The sequence below is a fragment of the Brassica napus genome, chromosome A8 (assembly GCF_020379485.1).
Source record: "Brassica napus cultivar Da-Ae chromosome A8, Da-Ae, whole genome shotgun sequence".
Taxonomy (NCBI): Eukaryota; Viridiplantae; Streptophyta; class Magnoliopsida; order Brassicales; family Brassicaceae; genus Brassica; species Brassica napus.
Genome location: NC_063441.1, coordinates 4,723,313 through 4,746,675, shown reverse-complemented (window position 1 = coordinate 4,746,675; position 23,363 = coordinate 4,723,313). Strand labels below are relative to the sequence as shown.

The 23,363-nt window shown below is 33.8% G+C and overlaps 2 protein-coding genes and 1 pseudogene across 2 annotated transcripts; 2 read left to right on the top strand and 1 right to left on the bottom strand.

The window, feature by feature from the left end:
* On the bottom strand, window positions 1-3,030 carry LOC106443436 (auxin-responsive protein SAUR71). Its single transcript, XM_048737657.1, has one exon. It carries the CDS (start codon window positions 2,028-2,030, stop codon window positions 1,719-1,721), a length of 312 nt encoding a protein of 103 aa, XP_048593614.1. The 5' UTR covers window positions 2,031-3,030; the 3' UTR covers window positions 1-1,718.
* On the top strand, window positions 168-269 carry LOC125577491 (annotated as a pseudogene).
* An 18,369-nt stretch (window positions 3,031-21,399) lies between the features above and the next one.
* Window positions 21,400-23,363, top strand: LOC125577022 (uncharacterized protein At1g76660-like). The gene is made up of 3 exons (XM_048737656.1): window positions 21,400-21,718; window positions 21,923-22,919; window positions 23,034-23,363. The coding sequence occupies exons 1-3, from the start codon at window positions 21,668-21,670 to the stop codon at window positions 23,189-23,191; spliced, it is 1,206 nt and encodes a 401-aa protein (XP_048593613.1). The 5' UTR covers window positions 21,400-21,667; the 3' UTR covers window positions 23,192-23,363.

The following is a 23,363-nucleotide window of genomic DNA, read 5'->3' as shown; positions in this document are numbered from 1 at the left end:
CGGAGAACAATCTGTTGCAAATGTAACAGTAAACTATCTTAGATGCATCATACATTTTGTTACCCAAATGAGAGCCTCTATCTCCAAGTTGTTAGTCACTAGGTGTAGCAGATATTATCCTTAATTGTAATAGGTTAAAGCCTATAAAACAAGGGTTTTAGACGCTTATGTTATAGACATGAGAGATGGTTGGCATCTCCTCTGAAAGAGACGGGGTTTACCTTCGGGTCCTGAACTTTTCTGGTTGCTTAAACTTACAATTATTCTTTGATGATTGAATGATGATTCTGGTGAGTAGTATTGTTAATAGAACTGTCACATATGTAGCGATTATAGCAAATGTGATAAAGTTCCAAGAGAATGTTTGATTGTTGTAAGGGGATGATTTGGATCCTAATGCTATGAGGGCGGACAATAGCTGGCACATCTGCTTAAAGGGCACTTGATGTAGGTGCAGAATGCGCTATAGCGCACCAATGATGAGAATAGAAAGTATGTAGTCTTGTAGATATTATGAGCCTCTTTTGTGATAATGCCATGCCCCGGCTGTCCACAGATAGTGGACTTTCCACACCCGTTCACTCGGCCCGTGGTTTCAATTTTTTTGACGGTTGGTATATTAATTTTTCGGAGGCTTAAAACATTTGTTATTGATTATGTAATCACCATATAATATTTTTCCGTGTTTTAAACTCACTCGCATGTTATCACGAATAACTTCCTAATAGGTCATCTATCATTTGACTACTCCAGATTAAGTATGTTTAACTCGAGAGTTTTCTTTATATGTGTGTCCAAAAATATAAATGCAATTTGAAGACATAGATAGTCAAATCAATTCTATTGAGCCTTTTAATATTTATCAAAAACTTGGATGTTTCAAGAATGTTCACTGGTTTAAATATTACCTTATGAGTTGTAGTTGTTGTATTGTGTTATTTTAGATGAGTTCATGAATTCCTAAAACCTATTTTCACTAGGTTAAATAACTTATTCATCCTTCACTAGGCATTATTGCAGGTACCTCGAAGAATTGCGTATGTAGAAGTTATAGAGTGGTGTCAAATATTTGAAAAAGATATGTTTTAAATAATTTCGTTTCTACTTGAGCTGAGTTTTGTTCGGGTTTTCCCGTTTTAGGATTAAGACATATTTGTAGAATGTTTACGTTGGAAGTTATAAAAAACATATTCGATTTGAGAATGAATGTTGATAAAAAATTATAAGATTGATAAGAAATTTAGGGGACCATAGGTGAAACTAAGGCTTCAAATGTTTACAACCGCCCCGCTCCGCACCGCAGTTGAACCGCTTGTTCCGCACCGCTCAAACCGCAGTTACCATTCGGAGCCTAAGAATAAGTAAGCCAATTACCTAGAATATAGTGCAAAAGCGTATTTGCAACATATGTAGATTGGTAAATGAATATAGTCATGTATAATGGAATATATATCGTGAATCATGGAGTGAAAAAGGTACATTGATGGGAAAGAAGGGTTCATCATAGAACTTTGACACGAAAAAATAGCTCTACAACATTAAATCATGTGTATCAATTTCCCAAGAAAAGAAGGAAAAATAATTGAGATCGAGATGAAATCCACATGCCTACATTTCTCACTGGCATTTACTCCCAAATAATAAAAGAAAATATTAGAATATAACCTCTTTAATTCTCTGCTGAAGAAACCAAAATAATGTAGAAGAAAATATTATCTTCAAAAACCAGTGTTGTTATTATAAGTGAAATGAGTTGTGGACTTGAGGAAATTGATCATGTCGATGAACGTATTGATCTCGCAGGCGATCCTCAAAGCGCCATCGTATGAGTAACCAAACTCTTCTTCAGAAAACCGGAGGAGTTCCTGGAACAAAGGGTGGGTCAGGAAATCAGCATCCATCTCTAGCTTGCATTGCGTATCTCTGTCGTTTCCGACATATACGCGGACTCGTCCTTCCTCTGGTAATCTCGCTCTGTGGGAAAAGCTCTTAGCTCCGCAACATAGTAGCTTTTTTACCGCGCTTTTCATATTCCTTGGATTGTTTTTTTTCTTCTAACTATTTGGTTTTTGGGTTTTGAGATTGCGAGTCTTCTGACGTTTTATGGATAGTATGGTAGATATATTTATAAGACTTTTGAGTCTATGAAACAAACTGGAATGTCGGGAGAAACGCGGGAAATGGGTTCGTACTGTCTTTCTGTCATACGCATTGATTTTGATTTTTTTAGGGACTTGTCTTTTTTTAATTTAGACCAAAAGAGATAGAGAATACGGTGGCAAAATGGTTGATAATAAGTAACGTTTTATTTTTGCGAATGATTTATGTGAATGATTGCCGGTGTTGTATATCTATTTTACTTAGCAACCATGCATACCCATTGGCCGTAACTATCATCAACTTGTATGTCGCCTTGCTGATGCCAAGTGCCGTTGGTTGATAATTGTTCGAATTTTACCCGTTTATTGAGCAACCTTTTGTGTGTAAAAGTTCGCTTAACGCGTTTGTAGATAAGTATATGGTTAAATTTCGTTTATTTGATATTTCTGGTTTTAAAGAAAAAGAATAAAGTCACCAAGTAAAACATGATGAAAAACGTATACTTCTAGTATAACAAAAATCCCTAAATATAAATCAACAAAGGAAGCTTTGGGGTTATATCATTCAAATCACATGTTTTGACTTAAGATTGCCTAAATTTGATTGAATTTTGATCATTCTTAGCATAGTACTAGAAACTTAGAAAACTTCTGGCAAAATATTAAACTAGACTTCATGTACGAGCACATAAACAACATTACTCTAACACTAGTTACACTGATCCCGCTTAGTTGATTGTTTATAATAATGTTTCATGGGATCACATATATAGACATCTAATATAGAATTTTTTTTTTGAAACTCAGACATCTAATAATATAGATATGCAATACATTTTCTATACTTACATAAACATTTATCAAACCTTCTTCCAAAATTCATAAGTTTCGGTTCCCTACAAACTTGAGAAGTTTATAAAAACACGACAAATTTTTTTTTTTTTTTTTTGACAGCAAAAGCATCTACAGACTCATGTGGACTCTGTAAACCAAGGTGGTAACTCTGCATCCCTGTGTACGACGAATGACGGTTGTATCCGAGCACTGCGTGCCAAGCGATCCGCCATTGTGTTATTCGTTCGAGGAACATGAACAATATCCGAGTTGGTGAAGCTTCTTCGCAAAAGCTTAATATCATCTAGGTAACTTTCAAATGCTGACCATTCCGCTGGTTCTGAAACCATCTTCACCAGTTGAGAACAATCCGTTGCAAACGTGACCCAGTACTGTCGCAAGTTTTTCATACATTCCATTGCCCAGATTAAGGCCTCTATCTCCGCATGAAGAGGTGAGAGACTTGCCCTTACATTCCTTGCCCCTAGTAAACCCTCAAACCCCGGAATGGTACTGAGCCATCCTTGTCCTGAGAAAGAATCTTTATCTTTCCAAGAACCGTCCGTAAAACACCATCTTCCTGTGGTCTGTAAATGTGATCTGATCTGTACATCAGATACTACACTTGAGTGATTAATCATCTGTGCCTCAGCCCAAAGTGTTGATTCCAATTTTGCTAATTTAAGTGTCTCCCTCGGGTCCATATCTATATTACTAAAAACTTTATTATTCCTACCCTTCCAGATGTACTATAATATCCATGCGAACTGATGATCCTCCTCCTTCGGATTAACTCGCCAAAATAAGTGATCCATATTAGTGAATAGAGACCCAGTAGGGAATAAAGTCGGGTTCGATGGAATCTTAGATAGTGCCCACACTTGCCGTGCCGGAGGGCACTCGAAGAAAACATGGTTGATTGATTCCTCTGAGTCTCCACATCGTGCACAAACTGTATCTCCTTTTATTCCCCTCGATTTTAAATTTTTTGTCACTGCGATACAACCTGTCAGCAGCTGCCAAAGAAAATGCCGTAGCTTTGGGGGACATTTTACCTTCCAGCAGAATGCCTTGAGAATATCCACACTGGGACCATAAAATTCCGGTGGTTTTTCCTTATCAGGATATATCCTTTCGACTTGATACCCTGATTGTACCGTATATCTCCCATTATTAGTGAAATGCCAACCATTCCTGTCTTCCATCTGATTTCTACTCAGAGGAATACTTTCAATTAATTTCGCATCGTTGGATTCCACCATAGTCCTAAGCGCCTGTAAATTCCAAGTGCGGGATTCCTGATGAATAAGAGAATCCACTGTAAGGTCCGGGTAACTATTATGAAGGTTTTTGGTAGCTGGTCTCGGGCGAGTGGATGGGAGCCAAGGATCATTCCATACTGAGATAGATGACCCTGTGCCCACCCTTTTAATTAGTCCTTTACAAACCAGAGATCTAGCAGAGATGATACTCCTCCATCCATATGACGGGGAATATGAGCGAATCGGTTCCAGGGGTGAAGCATTCCTGTAATACCGTCCTTTAAAAACTCGGGAGAACAAAGAATTTGGTTTCTCTATCAGTCTCCACAATTGCTTTCCAAGCATTGCCGTGTTAAAATCATTTAAATCTTTAAAACCTAGTCCACCATTATCCTTATGCTCACACAATTTATCCCATGATTTCCAGTGCATTCCTCTTGTGCTTCCTCCTGGGCTCCACCAAAACTGAGCTACTGCACTCGTTAGTTTCTTCACTGTAGCGTTCGGTAATCTGTACACCGACATCACATGGTTTGGTAGCGCAGTTATCACCGACTTGATAATTACCTCTTTTCCCCCTTTGGTAAAAAATCTAAAAGTCCAACCGTTCACCCTATTATTGAGCCGATCTTGTACAAAACCAAACACTTGAACCTTGGATCCTCCTAGACTTTCCGGTAAACCTAAATAAGAACCCATTCCTCCTAGGTTCTGAATCCCTAATATGTCCCGCAACTCCTGACGGCTTGATTCCTCAATCTTGTGTCCAAATTGGATTGAGGATTTCTGAAAATTTATTTGCTGTCCTGATACCACCTCATAATCCTTTAGTATCCTGAGGATAGTTTGACAAAGCAACGTCGGGTCAGAAACAAAATAGTAGGCATCCATGATGAAGCGGGTAATTGGGTCACAGAAGAGAACGGTGTTGAGAAGGTTGCAGTAGATTACTTTGAGGATTTGTTTAAATCAACAAACCCAAGGGAATTTGATAGTTTTTTGGAGGAGATAGGTCCATCTATTTCCCCTCAGATGAATCAAATGTTACTGCGGAGAGCAACGGAGGAAGAAGTCCGACGAGCATTATTTATGATGCATCCGGAGAAAGCGCCTGGGCCAGATGGAATGACGGCCCTTTTTTTCCAGCATTCTTGGAACGTCATCAAGGAAGATGTGGTTGAGCTGGTCAATAATTTTTTGGTTACAGGTGATATGGATTCACGGTTAAACATAACCATTATTTGTATGATTCCTAAAATAGAGAGGCCAACAAGGATGACAGAAATACGACCGATAAGCCTATGTAATGTCGGTTACAAGATCATTTCAAAAGTTCTATGTCAAAGATTAAAAAATTGTCTTCCCCATCTTATTTCGGAGACACAATCGGCTTTTGTGGCAGGAAGGTTAATATTCTTATTGCGCAGGAAATGTTTCATGGTCTGCGAACCAACAAATCCTGTCAAAATAAGTTTATGGCAATTAAAACGGATATGAGTAAGGCATATGATCGGATAGAGTGGAATTTTATTGAGGCCCTTCTTAATAAAATGGGCTTTGATGCGCATTGGGTTAAGTTAATGTGTGAGTGTATATCTTCAGTTCAATATAGAGTTTTACTCAATGGGCAGCCGCGTGGTCTCATTATCCCTCAACGGGGTTTACGTCAAGGGGATCCATTATCCCCTTACTTATTTATTATGTGTACGGAGGCGTTAATTATGAATATAAAAAAGGCGGAGCGAGAGAAGCAATTGACTGGGATGAAGGTAGCTAGAGCATGTCCAGCGGTGTCTCATCTGTTATTTGCAGATGATAGTTTATTCTTTTGTAAGGCAAACAAAGAGGACGACAAATTATTATTAATTAAGTTTAAGTATGGCTGGTGCCGTGCCAACTCTCTCAGGGGCCCGAGGCAAATACGATGATTTAGCATTAGATTTTCACTATAAAAATTATTTATAATCAAAATATTAATTATATTGTAATGTAATATAAAATACTAAAGAAAAATAAAATAAAATAACATTAAATATGATTATAGTTGTTAAATAATTTCACTTTTCATTTTTTTATAAAGCATTTTCTTTTTCTTTTTTAAGATATGTTCAATATCTTAAAAATTATAAGAAAAAAGACAAAAGACATTCTAATTTATATATGTTCAAATAGGATAAAGTATGCTAACCATCAAAATTCACACCACTTAATTTAACAAATAGATTATTTTAAATAGAAATACAATTTTTTGGTAGAAACAAATTTGAGAAAACAAAATTAACTAAAAAACTTGAACTTGAACAAATAAAAAGTTATTTTCTTTTATATAATTTTAACAAAAAAACTTTTTTTTGTAATTTTTTGGTTTTGAGTTCAAGTAGAAAACATAAGTTTAAACAATTTTCAAAGATTTTTTTAGAAATTTAAAACCCTAATTTTTGTAAATTATGTGGGGGTCTAAGGCTAATGCCTTTTTGCTAACACTATAGGCACGCCTCTGAGTATGGCATTTACTTTATACATATTATGGAAGAAGAAAAATGTATGAAAACTGATATCAAAGGATTAGTTAAACGCCAGGAAATTATGATAACGCGATCTCTAATACAAATAATTATCTGGAAATATCATAGATTTGGTACTCGTGACCATTTTTGTTTGGTACTATGACATTATGCATAGAACTTCTTTGCAGAAATTACGGAAAATTATTTTTTTAGGCCAAAAAAACGATAACTTTATCCTATTAGGTTAATCTCATATAATTTATGTCCTATTAGTCAAAATATTTTCAAAATGACAATAGTGCCCTTAATTTCAATTAAAAAAAATTCAAAATTACAATTAATAAAACAATTGTTAAATATTAAAATATATTTTTTAAATAAAATAATTGAAAACAATATTAACCCCCCCCCCCCCTTAAAAAAACCTAAAGTTCGAAGTTTTTTTTCCTCAAAGGGATCGACAATCCCGTAAGCAACCGTTCGATCTAAACCGGTTGATCCTGATAAATATATCTAGAACAACGGAAATATGCAGAGCATATACTGATCGACCAAACCCAGGTCAGTTGATCACAGAAGCTCAATCCCACTTTGATCGATCAGTCGCATCTTCGGAATCGATCCCATGCTCAGGTAAGTCTTCCAAATGGATTTCCTGGTTTTTGTCGGTTAAATTCGGTTTGATTCCCACTTGATTTGAACCAAACAAACATGAGCTGAACTCTTAAACTCGATTTCTAATCAATCAAACCCATTTTTCCTCTCCTCCTTAAAGAACAAAGGGGAGAAGAATATGGCGTGAGAAGAAGTTTCCAAATCGAAGTTTTATTTTTTTTTAATTTAAAATTTTATTTTATAAATCATGATTTTATTTTAAAAAAAAATCGATTTAATAAATGTAAGGAAAATGAATATTTCCCAATATTCTCGTCCCATATTTTTGGAACTGATTATCTTTACCCGTAGAATCTGTATTCTAATATATGTAGAACACAATAAACATGTTTGAAATCGATTTCTACTAGTTTTAGATTTATAGTAATGTGTAGATTCTAATTTTTACAAGTTTTAGATTTATAGTAATGTGTTGATTCCGAATTCTACAGATTTTAGAACGTTAGATTAAGCGCGAAACGTGTGTTTACAAATATTTTTAGATTACTATTATATACGTAGATCACGTATTCTAAACATATTAGATTCAATGAAAAAGTGGATTACATTTTCTACTCTGTAGAATGTCAATTCTACTTTTTGTAGAACACAATATGAAATTATGATTTAAACATTTTTAGAACTGGAAAAAATACCAATAAGTTGATATGTGTATTTCATCAGTAGTTACTATTTTTGATTTTTTTGTGCGTAAAACTATTTATTTGATTTATTTTGGAAAATACTAAAGGGTCTTAGAGGAAAAAATGATACAAAACAAATTAGCCTAATAGTTATTATTTTTTGGCCTAAAAACTAAATTTCCCAATAATTTAATAGAAAAAATCTCTGTTCGAAAATGCGGCCGCCTAGCCGTCCAAATCGGTGTAGTCAGGCGTTCACCCGCGTAAAACCGCCTAATTTCCGTGTTGACTGTCTAATTCCCGCCTAACCCCGCGTTGATCGCCTAAGTTTTTTTTTTTTGTTCGTCCGTGTAAGTTCAAACACGGTTGATTATTTTTTACTCATTAATAACAGATTTTGTGTAATTGTTCGTTACTAAATATTTATAATTAGCTATCAAACCCAAAACAAACACATACATACTATATTTAGGGATTTTTTCATACGAAACCCACCATTTACGAATCAAAGAGAGACTGTTTAAAATTATATAATTATGTGTAAGAACTTGTATTATCATGTTTGAAATTAGTTAAATATATTATAAATATATTAAATTGTATTTAAAATTAGGCTCCGCGTAATCTCCGAATACTTTTCAATTTTTCGGTAACTCGCTAGGCCCAAAATTACCGCCCGATTAGCGTCTAGCGTCTAGTAGCGTAGTTCCGAAGAGAGGAAAAAATTAACGCTGATCTTATAGTAGGCGCGTCATTGCTTGCTCCCTCCTTCAAAGTCAAGCCGGCGATTAGCTATGAGTGTTTAACACTTCCTTGATAAGGAAGTCAAGGTGGAAACGCGTCTTAAGCCGGCAACATCATTATTGTTCTTTGACTATCGTATTATTGATTTTGTAGCATTACAATTTTTAATTTTTCTTTACATCCTTAAAATACCACGCATTTATTGTAATACCGAGCCGGTGTCAGAAACCAATCACCGCTCATGTGCTTGTATGCTTAGTTCAATTTTATAATTTATTTTTTGGTTTCAATACATTTTATATTATCAAAATGCGTGCGGTCTTCGATCGTTACTGTTTAAATTATATCATATGCAAGTTTTAATCCATTGCTATTTTTAAAGAATTATTTACGTTTAGATGGATTGCTCTTTCTTAACCATTGTCATTGGAGATAATAATTATTTTCAAGTAACATTTTAAAGTTTTTTTTGTCAACAACACCTATTCTACTTAAAATGGTTCAGATATCCAATTCGGCAGTAAAAGATCGACATAGATCATAACTTATGGATCAGCATTGACCTATTGTCAAGATAACACTCACCTGTTGCTCAAAAAAGAAGAAGATAACACTCACCTAACTCTTTAAAGTTATGAAACAATCATATGTTTAAAATGTTTTTGTTGTGAACAATTGAACGTATTTGATTAATTTTATGGGTTAAATATATAATTATTTGAACGTATTTTGTAAGCTTGTTAAATATATCCGAAATCCAATAACACAGGGGGATCGGGCCAAGTCAGGAACATGAATCAATTCCAAACCAATATGTGTTTGATCATGCTTAATAGTTGTGAAATTAAGACGTTTATATAGAAGATCAAAGTGTCCATTTTAAAAAAGTTAAAGTGACTATTTTGATGTTCTAATTACACACTCACATATTCAGATTTTGAGCCAATGATATTTATCCATAAAATTATATTGCGTTTTAAGAGTTAGTGAAGCACTGTATAAAATCTTTTAATCTAATTTGTGTAGTTTATGAGATAAGACAAAAAAAAAAGAGTCATATTCGTTTGTGTTTGTCAGGATAAGATTTTGTGAGCTTAAACCGATCCCAATCTGATGATATTTTGTGAAAAGTTTTGTCACTATGTAGGTTTGAGATTCAATGCTGAAATTTGCGTTGGTTGGTTTCTTTATTATATGGTTTTTATTGAAGCTGATTGCTATAATTCTTCAGCACTTTTGTCTTAAGTGTTTGGTAAATTTGACGGTAGAATTTTTTCTGATTGAAATAAAATTTGGCAGCAGTATTATTGACTTGTTCATCTTAGATGTTTATGGTGCGATTAGTCTCTGGTTACCAGAATCTTAGTGATCGAGGTCGTTTTGTTGCTGCTGGTACTGGAGCTCTTGTATTGCTTTCTTGTTGTTGTTATTGCATCTTGCATTGGAGATACCTCTTTGTAGCTTGAGTCTATAGCTGGATCTTTTCGAATTTTTGAACAGGGAGGATGTGATTGTATTCATACCCATATTATAGTGGATTGTTGAGTGAATTACGGTCCACGGATCCTTCTCACATCGAAGAAGTTTTCCACGTAAAAAATATTGTTGCGTTTAATTTATGCTTATACTATATTGTGTTGTTGTTGGAGTATTATCCTTACAGGTTCACACAAATGTGAGAACATTTCTATTTCCTCTGCACCATTACAAGCGTGTGATTTCCCCATCAATGTGGTCTCAGAGCCTTGGGGTTTGATAAATTCAGGTTATTGTTTGTTTATGTGAATGTTGGAAGATATGGGCATGATGACAAGCTTTGATGGTGCTAATTATCGTATATGGAAAGAAAAAAATTGAGGATATGCTCTTTGTTACAAAATTCCATGTTCTGGTATTTCACAGAAGAAAACTGATAATAAGACGGATGATAAATGGAAATTGCTTCATCACCAAGTGTGTGGGTTGATATGGGTTGGTAGATGATAATGTGCTCATTGAGACTGACTGATGCTCATTTTTTGTGATTGAAGGTGGTGCAGTTGTATGCTCGGAACACCATCAATAACAAGAGGTACATGATCGAGAAGTTGATTAAGCTGAGTATCGGGAGGAAACTCCGATGATGGATCACTTGAATGCGTTTCAGAGATTGCTCAACAAGTTGTCTGAAATGGGCATCAAGATTGATGATGAGATTCACGTTATGTGGTTTATTGGTACTTTACCACATTCTTGGAAGGTTTTCAATATATCTCTATGTAACTTCGTGGATGAAGGTATTATTTGGACGGTTTCTGTAAAGAATAGTGTTCATAGTGAGGAAGCAAGAAGACAGTCGAATTCTAGTACTTGGCATTTAGATGTTTTTGTTATTGGGTCAAGGGAGAGTGTTCATATAGAGAGCCCAAAAATGAAAAAACATGAGCATGAGAAACTATAATAAATTTGCAAATATGTAGAAAGATTGTTGGAAGTTGAATAACAAGCAACAAAGAATCAAAAAGAAAATGTAGATCGGGTGACAATCACTAAAGATCAGTTTTTCATTCTTCTTGACGTGTGATGTGATATGCTCAAATTAACCTCAAGCAACTCTCTCAAATAAGAATGTCATCGTAGTATTTAAGGATCGAATCCACATGGAGTAGGGATCATGCAATAGACTTATGGTTTCAAGCTAAGATAAGCCAAAAAGTAGAAAACAATCAAACAAATCAATAAATAGATAAGTGGTGTAGCAGATAATAAAGCACTAGATTGAGGGATATTCAGGCATGTAATCAAAACTGAAACAAATAGATGCTAAGAGTTGTATAGGAGCAATCTTTGAACTCATATTTAATAGTAAGTTACCCAATTCTCAATTCAATAACTATCAGATGCATAACTCTAATCAAACACCTTGTGAATTCAATGAATCAGACAAACAAATACTTTCAATTCGATTAGTTCATTAAATCTATAGACCAATTCTCTATGTAAATAGTTATTTAGCTCGCAAGGATTCAATTAAGTGTTGATTACAAGCTCGTGCCTCGCAACTATCCTAGGATTAATTTTCTAGTTAGATATTCTAGAAACAGGCAGGATTAGCAGTCCAAGCGAAGGATAAAATCAGATTACCCTAGAAGTTCCATTGATCAACAACTTTTCATAACCCTAGAAAATCCCTAAATCTAACATGGTGATTAGTCATACATGATTGATACAAACACAATCAAAGACTAAATAAATATCATAAATATATTGAAAGGAGTACCGAGAAGACTCCCAACGGAGTTCTTCTCTTCTCTCCCAATCTCAAAAACAAAGCTTCACCAAAACAGTGGCTAGACAATCGTAAATATAGGTCCAAATATGCTCAAGGACTCTTGTGAAAATATATGAAACTTTGGGCGAACTTGCAACTCTTAAAACTTCATTAAATCACGAGTCGGTTTCTAAACAGGTTGAGTGTCGTTCGACACCTTTTTGGTGTCACTCAACACCACATTAGAATCTAGGCAGCTTCCTCTCGCGTCAGACATACCACTTTTCAGTAAAATGCAATTAAATTTTGATCTAAACGATGGATTGACCACAAACCTTACCACATGATAAAAAAACGGCTTGAACTGAACTCATTATCTTGCTCTAGCAAGACAAAGCCACATAAGAAACACAGAAAATTCAAACTGGAAGAACTATTTATAATGCCCTGACAACATGGGCCACATAGGCTACACTGCTGAACCAATCCCTGAGACATAATCTGATCGTTCATTGAGAAGAAGATAAGGACAATAAATAACGATTTTGGAGACTTCCAAATCTGAGGTGATAAAAACCTGATGACGGACCACCTCTGTCAGAAACAGAAATGGCCAGACCTAAGACAGGGAAGAAAACCAAAACAAGTAAGTCGAGCCCCAAACCCCACTCCTGAGTAGATTTAGGGTTCCTCGGAACCAAAGCATAACCCAAAATCAAAACAATAAAGTCCCAGATCTTCACCAAAAAACCACAATCAAAGAGAAACCCCGGCTTTCTATCACTTTACCTACCAGATTAGGTTTCGTTTTTAGTAAAATCCCCTAAAAACATCAAAACTAAGAAGAATAAGCCCACCGTTGAAGACAAAGGAGAGAGTTGACAAGGTCATCTTTAAAACAAGCTGGAAACATCATCGACGAACAGCTCCGGCACTGAGGGAGTAACAAGAGCTGTGGATCTGAGAGTTTTTTGAAGAGAGAAGATGGAGGATTTAGAGAGAGAAATGACCCTTGTTTTCCCCATGAACTAATGGTTCAATGCGTATAAAACAAAAAAAAATATAAAATGAACTGGATATTGAGAACTATAATAGAGACAAATATAATTATATTACCAGCAGATGAGAGAAATATGAAAATTCTTGTCCGACATAAACAAAAAATATTATTGAGGATCCATGTCATCCAGATATTTTCCTTGTGTCCAGCATATACACTAATATGGATTATATGTTTTTGGGGGAAGAATAGTATTTAGGATAAGAGATGGACATAAACCCTTATCCATGGATAATTTGATACTGCTGAAAAAAAAGAATGATAAACTATTTAGAGCAAATGATAGAGACCCACTTGAGCTGATAAGATATGCAAAAGGAGAATGCCAAGCATGATTCACGGCAAATGAACTAACTACTGATTTGCAAAATCCAGTAGCAACATCTCAAATCTTATGCTTAGAGAGTATATGTTTGATAGATGGTTCTTTGGCCTCTACATAAATAGCTGATCTGGATTGATTTGGAAAGATAGCAATGGATGGACACAGCTTATGGGTATAAGAAATCAAAGACAACGAGCATCTTCATTTTATACGAAAGCACTACGCTGGGCAATGGAAAGCCTGTTACATCATTCGACATGTCAGAACCTTTGGATGGACTGCAAAGATGTCATAGCGATGTTAGGGAACCTTAGGCATGGCCGAAAATCTCAACAGAGTTGAGGAGATACAAGAACTGAAAAGAATATTTCAAGATATGCTATATTCCTCGAGGATAAAATGGAACTGCAGATTACTTACCTAGAACCGCTCAATCGTTTCATATGACTCTTTATTTTGTTGGTTGTTCTATTCAGTATGGTTACCCAGACCACTCCAAGCTTGAGTACTAGAATGACTTTTTATTGTGAAAAAACAGAGATTATATTTTATAAATCTATTATACATTATTTTTAGTTTGGCCTAGTCCGTTAATTTTATTTCAATTCAAGAAACTAGAGAGAAATATATAATATTTATATATATATATATATATATATATATATATATATATATAGTGTTTTAGTGACAAAACCTCTCAACTAAACACGTTAAAATTCATTCTAACAGTTTTCCTTCCAAAATAGGCGGTATACTAAACGGAGAGTGACATGCGTTAACGGTTTGTAAATTATACTTTTATAATATTAATAAAATAATTACATGGTTTTTTTCTGATTCAGAAATAGCTAGAGGTTTTCACTAAAAATTCTTATATATAACAATAAATATCCAAACTGTTTTAATCACAACTATAGAATCCTCAGTAAATATTAGTAAATAAATGGTTAGATTAAACATATTATCAACTATAATATTTGATGGTGTTTTATTGAAAAGGAAAAGAAAATAAAATTGGTTTGTTTTGAAAAATTGTTAAGAGAATATTTTTTCATATGCCTTGTTATAATTTATCTAAAATTTAATAACATAAGTAACATAAATACGTATTGACTTAAATGTCTACTTTATTATAAATTATTTATAAAAGGTTCCAAATATAAATCATTTTTATTTTAAATTTTTATTTATTTCAAATTAATTTATATTTTATATCTAAAACATTTGCATGGCCATAAACAACATTGTCTTACAAAACTTATACATATTAAAAAAACAAATTCTACTCATTATTGATATATTAAATATTTTTAATTGATATATTAAATAGTAAGATGAAACATGGATTTTCTTCAAAATTTGAGCATTGAAGATAGAAAATGAAACTTTCTTTTTGTAAAAACTATCTGAAGAGTGACACTAATTACAATTTAGAGGGATACTAATGCAAAAAAAAAATGAAGAACTGTTCTCACAATCAGAGGAACGGTTTGGTGAGTTTCAACCATCATTTATGAAGACACTTAGTTGGAACTATCGAGAGATTGGGAATGACCTCACAGTTTGACATCTCAGGAGATGCATTAGAAACATCACTCATGAATAGTGTTTGTATCAGAGATGTTGAAAAGAAAACTGTTGTTACAAAACATTCAAACTGATTTAAAATTTGATAATTTGTTTACCGTTGAGTCACTTGGGCGAAGCAGAGATTTAACTTTATTTTTATGGATAATTTCATGTTAATTTATTAATTTTGAAAAAATAAAATTATTGATGTAGAGGCAATAATTGATGGAATAAAAATTTATATGACATTTGTTTATGTGGATCCCGTTCTAGAGCGCATGAAACAAGTATGAGAATGTCTTACGTGTTTTACCACAACGAAAAATGAAACATGGTTCATGATTGGTGATTTTAATTAGATTACATGGCATAATGAAAAGAAAAAAGGCATGAGACGCTTTAATAGTTTATTATTACCTTTCAAACAGATGTTAAGTGATTGTGGATTGCTAGAATTCTCATGTTATGGATATATGATGTCTTGGATAGGTAAAAGAGGCAGATCGACATCCAGATGTTGCCTGGACCACACAATAGAAAATGAAGACTGGCATGAATCTTTTCCACATCGTTCAGTTCAGTATTTACACAAGAAGAGATCAAACCATGATCATGTCCAAGTGAACATCCTTGTTAAACCAATTAAGGCCAAGAAAAATATCAAAAATTGATAAGCGATTTCTGGATAATGAGGAGATTAGAAAGGTTATTCTGGAATGCTGCAACCCGTTTGAGCCACCTCCTTCCTTACCCCCATTTGTGAAAGAGCAAATCTCATATGGGTCTCTCAAATCCCTTATAACCCCATGGCTTTAATAAAATATAAAAACCAGATTTTGTCCTTTTTATTTTCGAAATTTTGTTTTTTTAAAAAAATAAAAAATTTAAATTTTCAAATTTCAAATTTTCAAATTTTCAAATTTCAAAATTTCAAAATTTGGATACTACATTATACCGTATAATGTTACTTAGTTGTACTGAGTTATACTTCGTTCTACTGTGTAATACTTATGTTAAGTTATATTGAGTTATGTTGAGTTATACTAAGTTATGCTGGATTATATTGGTTATACTGAGTTATACTGAATACTATTGAGTGTAACTACACCGAGTTCTATTGGGTATACTGATTAATATTGAGTACTACTGAGTTAGTTATACCGAGTTCGACTGAGTTCTACTGGTTATGCTGCGTAATACTAAGTACTAGTGAATTAATTGTACCGAATTGACTGAGTTAGTAATGCCGAGTTATATTAAATCTACATTTGAATATGAAATAAATAAAAACACAAAAATACTTTGAAAGGGAGAATAAGAATTCTAAATCATAGAAAACCCATATATATATATATATATATATATATATATATCTTTGACAAAAATCGAAAATCCCCCAAAAATAAGAACCCTAAAACAAGAGAAAACTTAGAATTCTTTTAACAACCCTAAATTCCTAAATCTAGAACAATAAGAATCCTAAATCAAAAACCAAGAACAAGAAAAATCATAAATCAAAAAGAAAAAGCGATGAGATGGAAATATGATCTTCTTCTTCGTTGTGCACGGAGGAAAATTGGTTAAACAGCACATGGGAAGAAAAGGTAAACAAATAATTAATTAGCTAATAAAAAGCTAACAAAAAAATTCTTTTCTTAACGATATTTGATCTAATTTTGTTAGCATCAATTTTTATTGATGTAAATTTTGTATTTTTTATAAAAATGATGTTAACTAAAAAATAAATACATCAATTATGTAATTAATATAAATTCATATAAAAATACTATTTTATTAAAGCGATACAAAATAACATTAACTATATTATTTTTATTGAATTGATACAAAGTAAATTATTAATAATATCATTTATTATAGGTAATGCTAACTTATTATTATTTGTATCATTTATAAATAGGTAATTTAAATACAATCACTTATTTTTGTGATACACTTTAAGTGATTTAAACTAACCATTTATGTAGTGTGTGGCGCCATGGTTGATGTTCTATGTCATTATCTCAGGCTCAACCGCCATGGTTGATGTTCTCTGTTGTTATCATTAATCATGGAAAGGAAAATGTAGAAGGTTTAAAATCGCTAAAGGTGAAGAACAAGAAAAAAAAGGAAAAAAAATTAAAAAACAATTGTGATTTCTCAGACCTTTATATTAGGTTTAATGGTATATAGATAATTTCTCTAATTTTTGAATTATAATTAATTAAAAAAAATCAATTAAGAAAATCATTTTTAGTGAAGTCTTTGGAAAATTGGAGTTTAAGAGATGGTGGGGGGGGGGGGGGGTGTGGTGGGGTAACAGAGGATATGACTAAACCCGTCAAAAATCCCAATTAATGCAAACATCATGGCCCATATCTCGAGTTCCCGCAAATATTTGGGCTAGTTGAGAAAAAAAAATGATATAAACTCGGAAAAGTAAGTGGAGGAACTTAAAGAAATATTTGAGGCCATGTCTGCGAATGATATTGTGTCTTTGGAGGAGTTAGCGGCTGCTTTACATGAGCTTTCAGAAGCCCGTTAGACCGAGAAAATGTTCTGGAGGTAAAAGAGCATACTTTTTTTTGGCTGCGAGAAAGAGATTGAAACTCCAAGTTTTTCCATGTATAGAAGAAGCAGAGACGAGCAAAAAATCAAACTATGTGATTAATCGATTAATCATGAAATATGGTGGAGGATGAATGTAATATTTTTTCTTTATTATATCAAAATGTAATATTTTTTCTTTGCGTTCCTTAGAGATAAATTGCAATATATGATTGATGGATTATCTGCTTGTTGGTTATCAAAAGGAGGGAAAGAGATTTTAATAACATCCATCGCCATATTGCCAAACTATGTAACATCCAACTTCCTGCTCCCATTAGATATCTACAAAAATCAAGCGAGTGCCATTGCACGATTCTTGTGGAGTTTAAATTCACCTAAAATAGGAATGCATTGGAAAAAATGGGAAAATAATTGTAGCAAAAACAGGAAGGTGGATTTGGTTTTCGTATGATCCATGATTTTAATCTGGTATTTATGGGCTAATAGTTGTGGCGTCTGATTCAATTATCATATTATCTTCTCGCAAGAGTATTGCGTGAAAAATATTACAGACTGAGTTTGCCTTTGTGATCAGTTGCTATAGATAGTCCTTCTTATGTATGGATGAGTTAACCAGCTCCTTGACCATTACTGACTCTAAGAATCTTTTAGAAAGTGCATTTTGTATTTAAGATAAGAGTATGGAAGATTCCATGGATTCCTACAATTCATGTGATTCCTATGAAGCCAGCATGTCCTAATGATCTAGTAGTTCATCCAAGGATGACGTTGAATGATTTTATTCGTGGTCAACCTGAGGAGTGAAATGTGTAGATGTTGGAAAGCCTAGTTTTACCATAGGATATACTGCTTATTCAAATTTTGGCCATTAGCCAATCCCATCAAGGTGATAACTTTTGTTGGAGAAACACAAAAGTCGAATTATTGGATGGCGACAAATATCCTACACTGTGAACCTGAGGCTATGGAGTTGAGCTTAGTATCACCAAGCTCCAAACATTTGCATGGAAAATAAGTGCTTTTAAGAAGATATATCATTTTATATGGCAGCTTGTAACAAAACATTTAGCGGTACAGGAAGACATGTCGTTATATATGATATGATAACTATTACCCTCAATGTGGAGAAGCAGATGAATCTGTTAATCATGCCATTTAAATGTCTACCAAGTCTACAGATTTGGGCATTCTCATCTATGCCTTCCTGCCTACCGATTTTTCAAATTTCCAGTGTTTATACAAACTTGGATTATCTTTTCAGGAGGAAAATTATTTTGAAGACCTAGAGTTGGATAAAGATCTGTATCCACGGATAATCTGGCATCTCTGGAAAGCTCGCAGTTATAAAATTATTTAGGGAACCACATGTGATCCTTTAGCGCTAATAAGACATGCCTAGGGTAAATGTCCAGCATGGTTTGAATCGAATGCAAAGACATAGAGGAGGGGAAATTACTATATCATCATATGACATCTGAAGACTTTAGCTTACACAACATCTTTTTAGTGGGTGGATCATGGATTTCTGAGTCACCAATGGATGCAAATGGACGTGAAAGAAATCTCTAGGATATGAGTAATTTTTGGGATAAAAATATCAAATGAGGCGTGTCTTATCTCTTTACGGAAATACTCAACCTAACAATATTTTGACACAAACTGTAAAGACGTAGTTTCAATGATTCTAGACCCAACATATATCATGGATAAGCTTTTCAACGGAGTTAAGAAAAACAAGATATTCTAAATAGAAGATTTTAAAATTGTTTATCATTTTTGAGCACGCTAATCTAGACTGCCAATTTATTAGCTAAGATTGAACATGAGTTTTTAATGTTAAAACCTCTCAACTAAGTTTGTTTCAGATAAAAATCCTCAAACTAAGTATTAAATTGAAAAACTACTGAACTAATTTTATTTAACGAATTGAACCATCTGTCTACAGTGCCGATCAAAATTACCACTGCTACCGTAAATATTTGGTTTAAGGGTTTCTTACATTAACTAAACATAGTTGAAAGATTTTACCATTAAAAATCTAAAAAATAATTCAGAAAATGCAAAAATTTTAAAATATAATAACTTTATCTAAATATTAGTAACTTAAATTTTCAAAATTTATGCAATTAGATGAGTTTGATTTTTTTAAATCATATTATATGTATAAACCGAAAATGTAAAAAATCAGAAAAAATAATAAAAGTTATCTAAAAATTTATCAGTAGTGGCTATTTTTACCGGTAATAAAAATAAACTAATGATCCAAAAATGTAAAAAATTCAAAAAATCCAAAAAATATTAAATTATCTAAAAATAACTTAAATTTTCAAAATTAGCATTTTAATATTTTTTTTTTTGTAAATATATGGATTCTAAAATAAATCTATGTCATCGAATTTGCATAATTTATTTGAAGAGCTAATTTTGAAAATGTTAGTTACTAATTTTAAAAGAACCACGATTATAGGTAAATCTTTTGATAATTTTATTATATTTTCTGGTTTTTTAACATTTTCAATATACATAAATAATGTTGATTTTAAAACAAATCATACTCATCTATTTGCATAATTTTTTTTTAAATGCTAATTTTAAAAATTTAAGTTACTAGTTTTTTGATAATGTTATTACATTTTTATATTTTTACATTTTTATGATTTTGTGATTTTTTAGATCTTTAAGGATAAAACCTCTCAACTATGTTTAGTTAATATAAAAACTCCTAAACTAAATATTTACTGGTAGTAATGGTAATTTTGACCGACACTGTTAAAGATGGTTTAATTCATTAAATAAAATTAGTTTAGGGTTTTTCATTAAATACTTAGTCTGAAGTTTTTTACACGAAAAAAATTTAGTTAGAGGGTTTTAATTTTTTTTTAACAACGAACAACTATTCTATTACTCAAGTTTGAGGTGGTCTGAGTAACCAGACCGGAATAGAACAACCAATGTAACAAAGTTCTCTATGAAAAGATCATGCAGTCTTAGCTAAAGAATCTAAAATTCCATTATGGGCCCTCAAGATATGAAATATCTCGGAGTCTGGAAAACATATCCGCAGTATCTGAATAGCTTCCAATTACAGTATAACCTCTTTAAATTAATACTCTATAAATTAATATACACTAAAAATCTCTAAAAAAATGATATAATTTTATAGTTCCAAATTGAATTTTTGGTTCAATTAGTATATCGATAAATGAATATATCTATAAATTAATAAAAAAAATTATAGTTTTGATGTAGTCCCAACATTATTAATTTATAGAGGTTTCACTGTATGTTACAACATTGGCCAAGCTTGAGGGTCATTTATCATCGCGATCAGATCATTGCAATTAGTCCCAAAACACTGACATGACGAATATTGAAGCATGCTCTCCATTGCCTATCGTAGTACTTCTACTTTTGAATATAAAGCAGTCTCTCGCTTCTTTAAATTTTGCGATGCCATAAACTATATCTTTCCAATGCTATCCTTCCAAATCTATCTATACCCACAGAACTGTGCTATGGAAGTCCATGAACTATCTATCATGTAGATATTTTCCAGGTTTATGACCCGGAGTTCTATGCTACTATGCTCTTGTGAAGCAGGAAAGATCACTTCATTTGCTTTAAACCATGTTTAACATTTACTCTTTGCATATGGACTAACTCGAGAGGATTCTTTTAAATTCTCTTAAAGAGTTTATTACTCTGAGCCTTCCAAATATAAATCTCTTTTTACAAACATTTACATTTTCATTCCGATATGATTTCTCATATCAACTCTCGTTTAAATAATAAAATAATATTTTGAATGTTAAAAAAATTATAATTTAGAGGAAGTAATTCTTATAATTCAAGTCACTTTTTTTTTTTTAATTCAAGTCACTTACTTTCCATAGTTTACTTTTGTCTTGCCTCGCAGCAGCAAAAATCTACATGGTGTCAGCCTCTGCTTTACTCGTCTTCGAGATTCAGCACAATCTAACCGAACACGAACAAAACCCTAAATTGCGGCTGTATCTTAGTCTTGTTTACAGCCCTAATTTCTCACTGAAATGCTTTCCACTGCTTCCAACTATAAGTGAGATTTGAACCGATCACTTTGGATCTGCTGATTTCCTTTCTCCCGAAGTTCCTCAGCAGAGATCGAGAGGTTGATGGTCATGGCCAGGTCGAACCATCATAACAGACTTCCTCTTCGAGAACGGGTCTGTTTCCTCTTCCTCTTTTTTTACCTTGAATCTGTAATCGCTGTATCCAAAATCGATGAAAGGAAGCTTGACACTTTTGATTTAGGGTTTTAGTTCCACGATCTGTTCTCCAAGTTGTTGTGTGGACCAATCTTTGATGTAGACACTTTGTTATTATTAATTTAGTAATTAATAATTGCGTTGAATGCTCATGTTTCACAGAGGAAGCGGTGGGTTGGATGTTTCAAAGCGTTGTCTTGTTTCGGTTCAAAGAAAGGAGAGAGACGAATCGTGCCAGCTGCTGCACGAACCCCTGAAGGGAACGTTGCAACTGCTCAATCAAATCAACCTCAAACAACAACGGGATTGAGTAATCACACTACGGCAATGCTTGCTCCACCTTCGTCTCCAGCTTCTTTCTCACATTCTCCTGCTCCTTCCATAGCTCAGTCCCCGAACTGCCTGCTTTCCTTATCTGCCAACTCTCCTGGAGGTCCTTCCTCCGCCATGTTCGCGACAGGGCCTTATGCTCACGAGACACAGTTGGTTTCACCTCCTGTTTTCTCAACTTTTACCACGGAGCCATCTACTGCACCTTTGACACCTCCTCCTGAGTTAGCCCATCTCACCACTCCTTCTTCCCCTGATGTACCCTACGCCCGGTTCTTGACCGGGAAAGCCGATTGTATCTCAGGAGATGGTCTTCGATCCTCGTCTTTTCCCGAACGTGAGTTCTCACCGCATTGGGATTCTTTGGCTTCTCCAAGAACAGTCAAATGTTCGAGGAGCGACTCTAGTTATGCACAAACTCCTGAGACGAACACTACCCCAAAGGCGTCTCAAGGTTCAAATTTCTTCTGCCCTGCAACCTTTGCTCGTTACTATCTTGACCATGATGCTCCGTTTTCTCATGCTGGTGGAAGACTGAGCGTTTCGAAAGATACGGATGTTTACCCAACTAACAGAAATGGTCAACGCATTTCCAAGCAAGATATGGAAGAACTTGAAGCATACAGAGCTTCCTTTGGTTTCAGTTCAGATGATGTCATCTCTACAAGCCAATATGTGGAGATAACCCATGTTCAGGATGACTCATTGAGACCTCGTACTACCTTGGATGCGTCAAAAGATGAAGGGATTAATTTGTATGGCGCAGGGGAAGCTAGCTTGAACCTGCAAAAATGTGGCAACTTACAAGACCCGCTCGATATGCACAATGGTAATATATCACTTACGGTTTAAGGCATATGGTGGTGATATTTGCCTTGTATGGGCCTATGGGGACTCTGTATTGCCTCTCTTGATGCTGAGTTTGTTTGTTATATGAACGCAGATCATATGCGGAGATCAAGCACGCCGGGTAATGGAGGTCAAGCGAAGGCAAGTAGAAAGTACAAGACGGGTCTGTGCAGTTCGGATGCAGAAATCGATTACAGAAGAAGTGGACGAAGCTTGGGGGAAGGCAAAGGAGATTTTGCTTGGCATGACTAAGAAACCCTTCTTACTGATCTGTAGAGTTTAGTTTTGCTTTCGTTCTTTTGGCTTATGTTCTGTGTTGTTTTTAATTGATTTTTTTGTATATTAAATAGAGAAATTTCCTATGATATTTTGTCACAAGAATAGCTTCAAAGAGAAAAATAATTAAAATTTTTTTTATTAAAAA